Source organism: Pygocentrus nattereri, chromosome 23, assembly GCF_015220715.1.
Source record: "Pygocentrus nattereri isolate fPygNat1 chromosome 23, fPygNat1.pri, whole genome shotgun sequence".
Classification (NCBI taxonomy): domain Eukaryota; kingdom Metazoa; phylum Chordata; class Actinopteri; order Characiformes; family Serrasalmidae; genus Pygocentrus; species Pygocentrus nattereri.
Genome location: NC_051233.1, coordinates 17,319,535 through 17,329,999, shown reverse-complemented (window position 1 = coordinate 17,329,999; position 10,465 = coordinate 17,319,535). Strand labels below are relative to the sequence as shown.

Below are 10,465 nucleotides of genomic sequence, written 5' to 3'. Positions count from 1 at the left end.
ATTACTTACTTCCTAATAAGGTTATTTAGATAAGGTTATTAGGTCATTAAAATATCCTAATCATTTTTTAATGCTGGTAACGTCTTTTGATAAGAAGATTTGGGCTATCAAATGATCCTACCTATAGATTTTAGTGCTGGTAGCATTTTCTGATAGGGTAATTTAGGCCATCAAAATATTCTACCCAAAGAGCGCTACCTAAAGAACAGCGGCACGCAGACATTTGACTATGTAGCACAAACTTTAGTAGATCTAGCGGAAGGAGCCGGACGTGTGATATCTCCACCCACGTTTTGCGCAGTCGTACTTCAAATGCATATGCATAGTAAAGAGAAGCGCATTTAGTAGACTCTAGCGTGTAATACCCCCCCCCCCCCCCCCCCACACACACACACACACACACGTCCTTTATTCCTTATTACACAAACACATTCCCCCACACACACTCACAGTGTGTGTGTGTGTGTGTGTGTGTGTGTGTGTGTGTGTGTGGGCGAGCAGACCTGTGGATCTCACGGTGTTGGAACATGCATCAGGCGTGCGCATGCTGAGGAAATACACCGCAAGAGAAGAAGCGATGCTGAACGGACTGTAGCGTTATCTTAGCGTCCATCATGATGGTGGATGAAACAAACATTTCTTACGGTGTTTGCAGTGGAAGGAGTCGATTGCTCGGTTACCCTTACAGCGAATCAGCATTAGCCTCGTTTGAGAGCGTCTAGGAGAAAAGCTGATGTGGAAAAAAAACTTGAACAAAGATGTTTGGCCCAGCGCGGACTGGTAGCATTCAAGACACTTCAATAAACTGGCGATCCTTTAACTACCTGTAGGATTGCATCGAGTTAACAAGGAGAGAATGGAATCGACATTTCTATAATGTGATTTGCACTCAGCCTTTGAGCTTAAACCACTGTCTTCCACGGACATTTGTTCAGCCGTCGTTTTAATATGTCTGCCTGCTAAAAGCCTTTTTTCCAAGAATGGAAAACTGATGGAGCAGCCGTGACCAAACGCGCACCGATGCACCGCATTTATCCATCGCAGTCAGCTCGTTTAAGATAAACAAAAAGGATTAAAACGGCAAACCTATATGCACGCGTCTGAGCCAGACGTATCCTCAGTATTAAATGTCTTGTCTAGATGTGCATCCCTTCGCCATTTTTTATCTGACTGAACTCGACAATTTCGAAGTCCCATGCGATGCGATGGAGGGGCTGTCACGGAAAATGAGTGATTTCGCCTAAAAAACATACACATTTATATACATTTCTCTTGAGTCAATTGAGCCAAAAAACAAACGAGAGTCATGTAAAGTAAAAGTTGCAGTACCCTTTCACCGAACAACTACTATTACTATATGAAGATCACAGTGTTGGTTTGCCCTCGCAGCAATGCCAGTGCGTGCCGTGACCTCCAGGTTCATGTACAGGGGACTTTGCTCTATTCCAGATATCCTCTCATACAGGACTCCTGTCACCCTCCCCGAGGACGAAGTGGAGGGTAAGTGATCATTTCTTCTTCTTCTTCGAGCTCTCATTCGTTCTCATGAGTTTCCTTTACATTGAGGTTTGGGTGAAAAACTTGAAATTTCAGAACCGTGGACAGTTTCCATCTGGTCGTAATATTTTTATTAATTATGGCGACTACCGCCATTGTCAAGCCGTTTGGGTAACGGTTCAGAACCGTTGCGTTTATGATCTAGAGCCGTCTTGTGGTAGGAAAACAGAGGATAACATCAGAGACAGATCTAATTAGCCGCTGCTTTTCTACCCTGCTTGAGACAGCATGAGTTTTCCACCTGTTCAAAATGAGCAGCTGTGGCTCATTTTGTCTGTGATTTGTTTTTCATCTACAACTTTCCCTAACCAGAGGCTATGTTAAACAAATGATAACAGTATACACTGTGGTGCCTCACCTCTGTTAAGTAACACGTTTAACACTATTTTTACTTCAACATAAAAAGTGTGCCGAAACTATTACCACTACACATTGAATGCTTATTTGGATGTTAATGTTTGGAGAGAAGATACAGAAGGTATTTTTCACCTCTATAAAGGCAGTCTGCTACTTGATCAGTCAGTGGATTCACTGAGTATTTAGGGATCAAGGGAAATAAAGAAGTGCACTGTCATTTTAATGAGTGAAGGAATTACTGCTCATTGTTTAAAGTTAGAGTTATATGATATGCAAACGTGCATCCTGTATCATTTTCATAGGTACTAGAGTGGCATATTCACTCTAGGTATTTTCAAGCTGAATGCTCCAGTGTTTTTCAAATTAAACTATATCGGCCACATTTGTATCACACAATCAAATATCATGGACAATAAATTAATTGAGTTTAAATGTACTTACTAAAAGAAAAAACAAATATTGACTATAGTAAGCACCTGCCAATTGTCGGTCTTTAAAAAAATATGTTGTATGTGATAACTGACCATATGTAGAAGACCATATTGCAAATAGTAGTTAAGAAACACTGGACTACTGTAAAATCAGTATATTTCATCTTTTACAAGAGCCCATGGAACTGGTTGCAACTCCAAGCAAATCACAGCAAAGTAATGTTAACATTAATGTATGCGGTGACTCTGCAGAGATCCGAGAGGCCTTTAGAGTGTTTGATCGTGATGGGAATGGCTTCATCTCAAAGCAGGAGCTGGGCATAGCCATGCGGTCTTTGGGATACATGCCCAATGAGGTGGAGCTGGAGGTCATCATCAAGAGACTGGACATGGATGGTATATCTGCTATATACATAATGCCATATAAATGTATTATTATTATATTATTGTTGTTGTTGTTTAACCAGGAAGAATACATATGCATATGCTCATGCCTTTTCATGACTTTGTGGATGTAATGTTTTTATGTGACAGTAGCCGAATTCATGAGCTACTGGAAGCTTAGCTGAAGATGTCATCATCATCATATTAAATTATTGTTATATTTTTCAGGTTTTTGCTTTTTTGCTTTACACTGTTTAGCTGCCTTTACATCCATCCAAGGTTTTGTGTCAAATGGACCAATAGAAATAGTTCACAATTATCATTATATTACTTTAAGTTTAGTAATGTTTTTTTTTTCCCCTTTCCATGTTGGCTGTGCAAGCATTTGTTACAATAGAGATGCAAATAATTTTTTAATACATTTAATAAAATAGTCCAAACTAGTAGTATTACACACTGAGATACAAACAGTAGGTCCTCAGTAAACTGGCTTTATCAATATCATTTATAATCATGATTTAGTCTTTTAAACCTTAAACTCCACAGTTAGTTAATAGTCATGAAAAATGGTTGGTAGGGTTGAAAATAGAAGGATAAACTTTGTCAGTTCAATCTATTTTATAATTACACCTCTTTCAATTATTTGAAAGCACTGTAGACAAGCTGGCCTATTGTTCTGTCTACAGGTGATGGTCAGGTGGACTTTGAAGAATTTGTAACACTGCTTGGCCCTAAACTCACTGCCTCCAGCATGCCTGACAAATTTCATGGAGCTGACTTTGACTCCATATTCTGGAAGGTATGCACTGTTATGACCCTGAAGTAAAAACCTGTTATCTTTAATGCTGTCATTTTTATTACTGCAAGGAACAAGCTCCTTTTCACTGTGATTGACTTGGAGAGCTGTTAGAAATTGCAAGCTATTCATACATTATGTATGAATAACATGGTTGCAATATTATGCTTCTGCAAATTTCACATCCAGTGTACCTGAACTGTAGTAAGACTTTAGTGGCATTTTGATTTGGTCATTTATCACACAAAACCTCACTCAAGAACCTCTGTTATCTGCAAGCTGCAGGTAATGTCTTTTTTCCCTTTCTGACTATAATTTCATTAGTGTGATATGCAGAAGCTGACAGTGGATGAACTAAAGAGATTGCTATATGACACTTTCTGCGACCATTTGACGATGAAGGACATTGAGAACATCATCATGACTGAGGAGAGCCATATGAACAGCCCAGAGTGCCAAGTTGATATTGACAGTAAGAATCCACACACTAAACAATTCAATCACAACAATAATAACCAAATGACCTTGACTGCTTGTATTGAATTCATTGTCTGTGTTTTTACCTGCTTGCCTCTATATCATTACAGAGTGCCACCAAATTATCATGTCAATCGAATTGAGCTGTCAAGTCAACTTCACCAGGGCAATTTCCAAAATGTATTTCAGCCAGCATGATGGGTTAGACAGCATTTTTTTTAGCAAAAGGACACTTTTAGTTCAAGAAGGAGAGGAATAGTTTCAGTCTCAATTCTGGGATTTAATTATTTTTTTTACAGTTTCCTTTGACCTTAAAAGAATATTCCACTTAAAAGCTATCCTCTGCATCTGTAACATACAACTGATTACCACAAATGATAGTTTGAGTGTCTTTCTCTGAACAGAAGAACTATTGACAAAAAAACATATTTATAACAGAAGTGCTGCAGTGTGTGTGTGTGTTTGTGTGTGTGTGTGTGTGTGCTTTAGCACCTGTCCACTGGTTCCTATTATACATATGTTTTCAGTCTCCAGTTTTTCTGTTCTTTTCCATATTCATGATAATCCATGATTATCAACAATATGCTGCAGATTCAGAGGATAGAGACTGAAAAACACTAAAATTCCTCTAAGCTGACCTATTCATTGAACAGTTATTACTTGTTTAGACCAAAGTCTTGACTAGTTTGGTACTGCAATTGTAGTCCAAAACGAGGTTTAGTCCTTGCCCAGGAAATTGGTCCTTAGTCATTTTTAAAAAGACTTTTAAACTGAATTGCATAAATGTGGCATAAATATATGAAGGCATGCTTGTGACACACAGACATATGACAGCTGTTTTTTATAACTTTTTTTTAACTCATTGTGCCTCATTTTCTCCATCTCTGTCCTCAAAGCAAGCCCCATGCAACAAGTCAAGCACACATGTGTGCGAAAGAGCTTGATTTGTGCCTTTGCCATTGCGTTCATCATCAGTGTCATGCTTATCGCAGCAAATCAGATGCTTCGAAGAGGGATGAAGTGAGCAACCCTGTCCAATAAGACCAACTCTTGTCCACAGATGCTTTTCAGTATTTTTACATTTAAGGGACACAGGTGAAATGCTGGGACACACTTGAATTATTGATTTCATATGGATGAATGAATATGATAAAGATGCACGTATCTCTTTTCACACTTCTTGCAGCTGATTTACTGACATAGTGATATAAAGCAATACATAGAAGGACAGGATAATTCTGTTTTTTTGTTTTGTTTTGTTTCACAGTAAGTGTGATATGTGATATAACTCAGCCAGTGTATCAGCAAACTTTAGAAGGATGGCATGAACGTTTAAAAACATACATTGAAAAATGTGATGTCTTGAAAATGACATTCACTTTTGTATTTTTGCTAATAATTGCGTTGATGTAATTTATGAAAATTATATGGTAACAGTAGACATTTTGTATCAAGTAAATTCAGTGCATAACATCTTTCAGCATAGTAAACATAATAATTAATTGAAAGCCCAAATAAAAAGGTGTACAGATCAATGGAAACATCTCATAAAATTGTCTTGCTCATTAGAATTTTTTTTATGTGCATCTGAAGTATATGTGTACTTTGTAGGTTTAAAAAAGGGTTTAAAATGCATTCCATATGATGGACAATTTTTAAACCCCCCTTTACCCCATCCACCATGGAAAAGGACCACCACTGACCAGATTTTATTTGGGTAATGGACCACTCTCAGCACGATTGGGGTTTACTGTGAACTTACTGGTTACCTTATGAGACACACCTGCCTTCTTGGAACACCTTGCAGATATTCAGTAAATTGCATTTTGCAATTTGTCTGTCCTCCTCTAGCCCTTCTTCAGAGGTCAGTTTTTGACTGTAGGACTACTGTTGGCTGAATAGTTTGCAAAAACACTGCTGTACCACCAGAAAAATACACTGCTATGGCACTACAGTGTCACTGTCACATGTCAGTGTCACTGCTGTGCTTTTAGTCATCCATTACTTAAATAATATCTGGTCAGCGGTGGTCTTATGGTGGTGCTTTATCATTGATGAATAAGGTAGAAGGTGGTCAATAATTGTGTAACAGTAATTAAAAACCTATAAATATAACTACATTCAGTAATTATAAACCTACAAAGTGTACCTACAGTACTGTACAAAAGCACAAAAGTCAGAGACCTTCATTGATTTGTTTAATTTCCAGTTTAAACAGCCATTTAATACAAGTTATTTATTTTAAAGATAGTTTTGAGTAGATAGAAGATAATCCTTTTAAGAAAAAAAGAAAGTCAAAGGAAAATAAGTAAAAATACAGCAGCTTCCATAACTGGAATCCAACAAATGATTAAAAGATACAACAAAATTGGACTCCTAACAACCATTCAAAGCCTTGGTATACCACCAACCAACAGTCACCTTCAAACATACAGTACTTAATGCTTTCATCTTTAAGAGAGCATAGAAAATCAAGCCCCACTTCTGCTTCTGATTTGAAAAAGCCCATAGGTGTTTCTGTCCATCCTTCCACTGTAAGAAGAGAACTCAATGCTATGGGTCTAAAATGTGTAGCTATAACGAAGCTGTTACTATGTAATAATGACATAATTACTATGAAAATGTAATAGACATAAAAAAGAGAAGAAATTTGTCTGCTTGTGATACATAAAATTATTATTTTCCAATAAAAGAAAAGTAGTAGTAGAAAAGCAGTATTGCAATATATTATGACTCTGAAAGTCACAACAATTTATCACAGTTTAATCAATAACTTTAAAGCTCAAAAGACTTGAAGTTGAATATACCCAGTATTTGTTAACAGCTTCTTAGGTGTAACTCTTTAACATAGGGGTTACACTGGGAAAGTAAAACATAATATTAACAGTTAATAAACAGTTATTAAATAGTAATTAGTTAATATATTTAAAATTGTAGTTAAAAGAATATGATACACAAAAATAGGTATTCACTGCATTGTTCAACGGCAGGGTGTTTAAAAAACAAAATATACAAAAATTTAATATGAAATAAATTCTATAATATTTGAACATCAATAAACTGTATTAGGCATCATCTAAAAATCAAATTCAGCAGTGTAAGAAAAGCCATTTTTATGTCTGTTTTTTATTTATTTTCATTGAGTCTGTAAGATCATACCTTTTAGATTATTAATTTATATGCAACTGTAAGCTAAAATAAGAAGATTTTATCTATTTTTTTAAGTGTACACGAAATATTAAGTGTTATCTCTGGTCTTGTCAGTTCTTATTCTGGACCTTTCCTCAAAGACTTCCTTATTAGTATTTCAGAAATCTCTGATTTGCACCTTGAAATTTCATGATTACAGGTTTATCACTCAATTAATGTATTCATAATGTACTTCGCTTGTTTTTAATAACTCCTAGCTGAAAGCTAACTGTTCATTTTGGCTGTTTCCAAAATATGAAATTCGTTATGCAAATGAACCATAATGCAAGTTATCAGCCTTACTTCTTTCTAACTGAATTTACTTGTTAGAAGTAAAGCTAAAAGCAAAGGTGAATGCCAACTAGCATTTTAACACAGGCACACTCTGGGAGCTTTATGTATGCAAGACTGCCCCACAGATTTCCATGGAGGCTTTGTGGAAACTCACAGTAGCGTTAAATTACAGATCCAGTCATGAAGATAAAAGTCTGTTATGAACAACAGTGTGAAATAGATGTACTCAAAATCCCAAAGCTTTCCCTCACTGGAGTGCATCATGTCTTATTATCCTATAATTAGCTTAGACACAAATTTTCCCATTCAAAATTGACCAAAATAAGACTGAACCACAGCAATTATATGAAATAAAATAACTGAATTTCTCCAATACAGATTCTCAGGGTTTTTTTTTTACAGAAAGATGTTTTCTGTTTCGACTTGGTATTTCTGAGATGCAGCATGACAGGTTAATGACTCATACTACATATGCAGATCATGAAGGGGAAAAAATATAACTTTTAAATATGTATTTGTTTGGAATCATTTATTTGGTTGTACAAGTGGCATCAAATAAGCTGATTGGTTTGAGATATGCTAGTTGGTATAGGCTAGTTGTTGAAATGGTCTTCACACTGTGTCAAAGCTTCACTCTGTTGTGCTGATTAAGTTAATCTCCAGTTTTCTTTATATTGCACCACTTTATTAGTCTGCTGCATTTGTTAATTTTGCTGGATTGGCCAAAGCTATCTGTTATAACAAAATGTAGCAACGGTCCCAGCAATCTGATACCCATTGAAAAGCACCAATGAAAGAATGAGAAAAGCAGGCTTGACATTATACAAAATGAGTGAGAATGCATTCTTTTTGGCTTTAAAAAGTAAGCAGAGGCAATATTTTGTGCGCAAACATATGTTCTTGAATTATGGTTCTATGCATCTAGCCCTCGCCTCTGTGTAATGGACAGAAAATGTAACTGTTCGTGACTTATGTATCTATTTGTAATCTCAGTGCCTCAAGAGCAGGAGAGATGGTGTTGTTCTGTCTGTGCACTCTGTTAAATATCAGACCATGTAACCTATGTTGTGATTTAAACATTATATAGATAATCTTTTTGGACAAAATTTTCCTCTGTTCATACCAGTCATGTTTGAGTCATGTTTTATTTTTTGTCCTATTTATTATTACCGACACTATTTTGGTGTAAGTGACTATGTGGGTCACAAAGTTTCAGAGGGACTGTTCACTTACACACTTCAAAATAAAAGGTACCAAAAAGGTTCTTTGGAATATCACTATACATTAATAACTTTAGGTTCCTTAAAGAACATTTAAATTGATTGTTCTTTAAAGAACCATTTGTAAATAAGATGTGATAATGAGAATAATCTTTTTTAAGTTTAAATAACCTCCATACTAAAGGCTTTTCCTAGAAATGTGCGTTCAAGCTAAGAACCCTTTGGGAACTACATTTACAGCATTTGGCTGACGCTCTTATCCAGAGCAACTTACAATTGGACCATTTTACACAGGTAGGCGAAGGCGGTGTTAAGAGTCTTGCCCAAGGACTCTTATTGGTGTAGTGTAGGGTGCTTACCCAGTCTGGGATTAAACCCCAGTCTACAGCATAGAAGGCAGAGGTGTTAACCACTGCACTACGCAATCACCTGTGTGTGTGTGTGCGTGCGTGCGCGCGTGCGTGTGCGTGCGTTTGTGTGTGTGTAGTGTAGTGGTTAACATATATATATGTATATCTTTTTCCCCCTGGCATTTTTCCAGTACTCTTGACATGATCATAACTTGAGGTATAACAATACTAATCAGGTCTAAACAGTACAACCCCTTGAGAAATGTGCATTTTTGCAGTTTAATGTTTGTGTTGTGTGAACAGCTCACTGAGGTGTGCTAAGAAACAATGTTTGGATTAAGCTAAAGTAGCAAAAAAGTTAGGCTGAGCAAAACGGCTTAATGTTCAGCTCAAGGCTACATTTTCTGCGCAGAAACTCAAGAAACATTATGTTAATTTTCTGTTTAAAGGTTGTTATTGAGTGGGGTATGCACTGAAACTATGTTCACATGTGACAACACTGAGCAGGGTTGAACTAAGTTTCTTTTGGTTCATCTCAAAGCTACCTTAAATCAAATCAGTCAGGCTATGAATCTAATCTAGCACACTGCCTAGAATGGTGATGTGATACATTGTTGAGTCAACTTTTATGGAGTGTGATACAGTAATAATGATGTAATCTATGCTGCAAAAAAGTGCAGCTGCATGTGTTTGTAATGTTTTGACTAGGTTGATGTACTGTGTGATGTCAGAATCAGTGTTTGTATTCAAAATATGCAAAATTATACTTGTATGACAATTTACTGTGACCTAACTGTAATTCATGTACTTTGAAAGGGTGTCAGGACATCACAAACGTATCATGACTTCAATTCACTTCAGTGCAACAATAATGGTCGCATTTTCTTATAGTTGTTTTGACTCATCAGTATGAGCAATAGTATTAAGACATGCTTATTTACTTCTCAGGGTGGGTGGGTGTCTGGTAGGTTGCTCTAGAGGGAATAATGTCAAATATAGCAAACTTTATTTTGTTTAAATTTTGTTAACTAATATTTTTGACAGACTGCTCTAAGTGTGCTATAACTTAAAATTCAGCTTCAATTTCAAGCACCTATTCATGATTGGCAAAATATAACAGCATGATTTAGCCACACACTGGTCACATGAGCTAGTTCATATTATCACATGTAATAGTATTACAGTATTGTAACACCATGTACATCTGAAGTATGTAAACTGCATTGATATAGCGACAATAACCTGAAACTATGATGTGCTAAAATGTGCTGATGTAACATGTAAATGTATCGTGAGCAACTAAATTAAATTGGTGATGTTTCTGGTCTGCTTTTATTGGCTTTTAATCAACTGCAACACTCCTGTTATATGAATCCCTCACCACTGAAGAGCTGCAATAAATTTGCACTT

General features: G+C 36.3%; 1 protein-coding gene across 1 annotated transcript; it reads left to right on the top strand.

The window, feature by feature from the left end:
• Positions 1 to 428: 428 nt before the first annotated feature.
• cabp7b (calcium binding protein 7b) lies at positions 429 to 7,967 on the top strand. Its single transcript, XM_017721152.2, has 5 exons — positions 429 to 1,500; positions 2,598 to 2,741; positions 3,416 to 3,528; positions 3,850 to 3,997; positions 4,899 to 7,967. The coding sequence occupies exons 1-5, from the start codon at positions 1,392 to 1,394 to the stop codon at positions 5,024 to 5,026; spliced, it is 642 nt and encodes a 213-aa protein (XP_017576641.1). The 5' UTR covers positions 429 to 1,391; the 3' UTR covers positions 5,027 to 7,967.
• The last annotated feature ends 2,498 nt before the right edge of the window (positions 7,968 to 10,465 follow it).

Coding starts and splice junctions, on each gene's coding strand:
- cabp7b (XM_017721152.2), top strand. CDS start 1,392: ATGCCAGTGCGTGCCGTGACCTCCAGGTTCATGTACAGGGGACTTTGC. Junction 2,742..3,415: donor CAAGAGACTGGACATGGATG/GTATATCTGCTA, acceptor TTCTGTCTACAG/GTGATGGTCAGGTGGACTTT. Junction 3,998..4,898: donor GTGCCAAGTTGATATTGACA/GTAAGAATCCAC, acceptor CTGTCCTCAAAG/CAAGCCCCATGCAACAAGTC.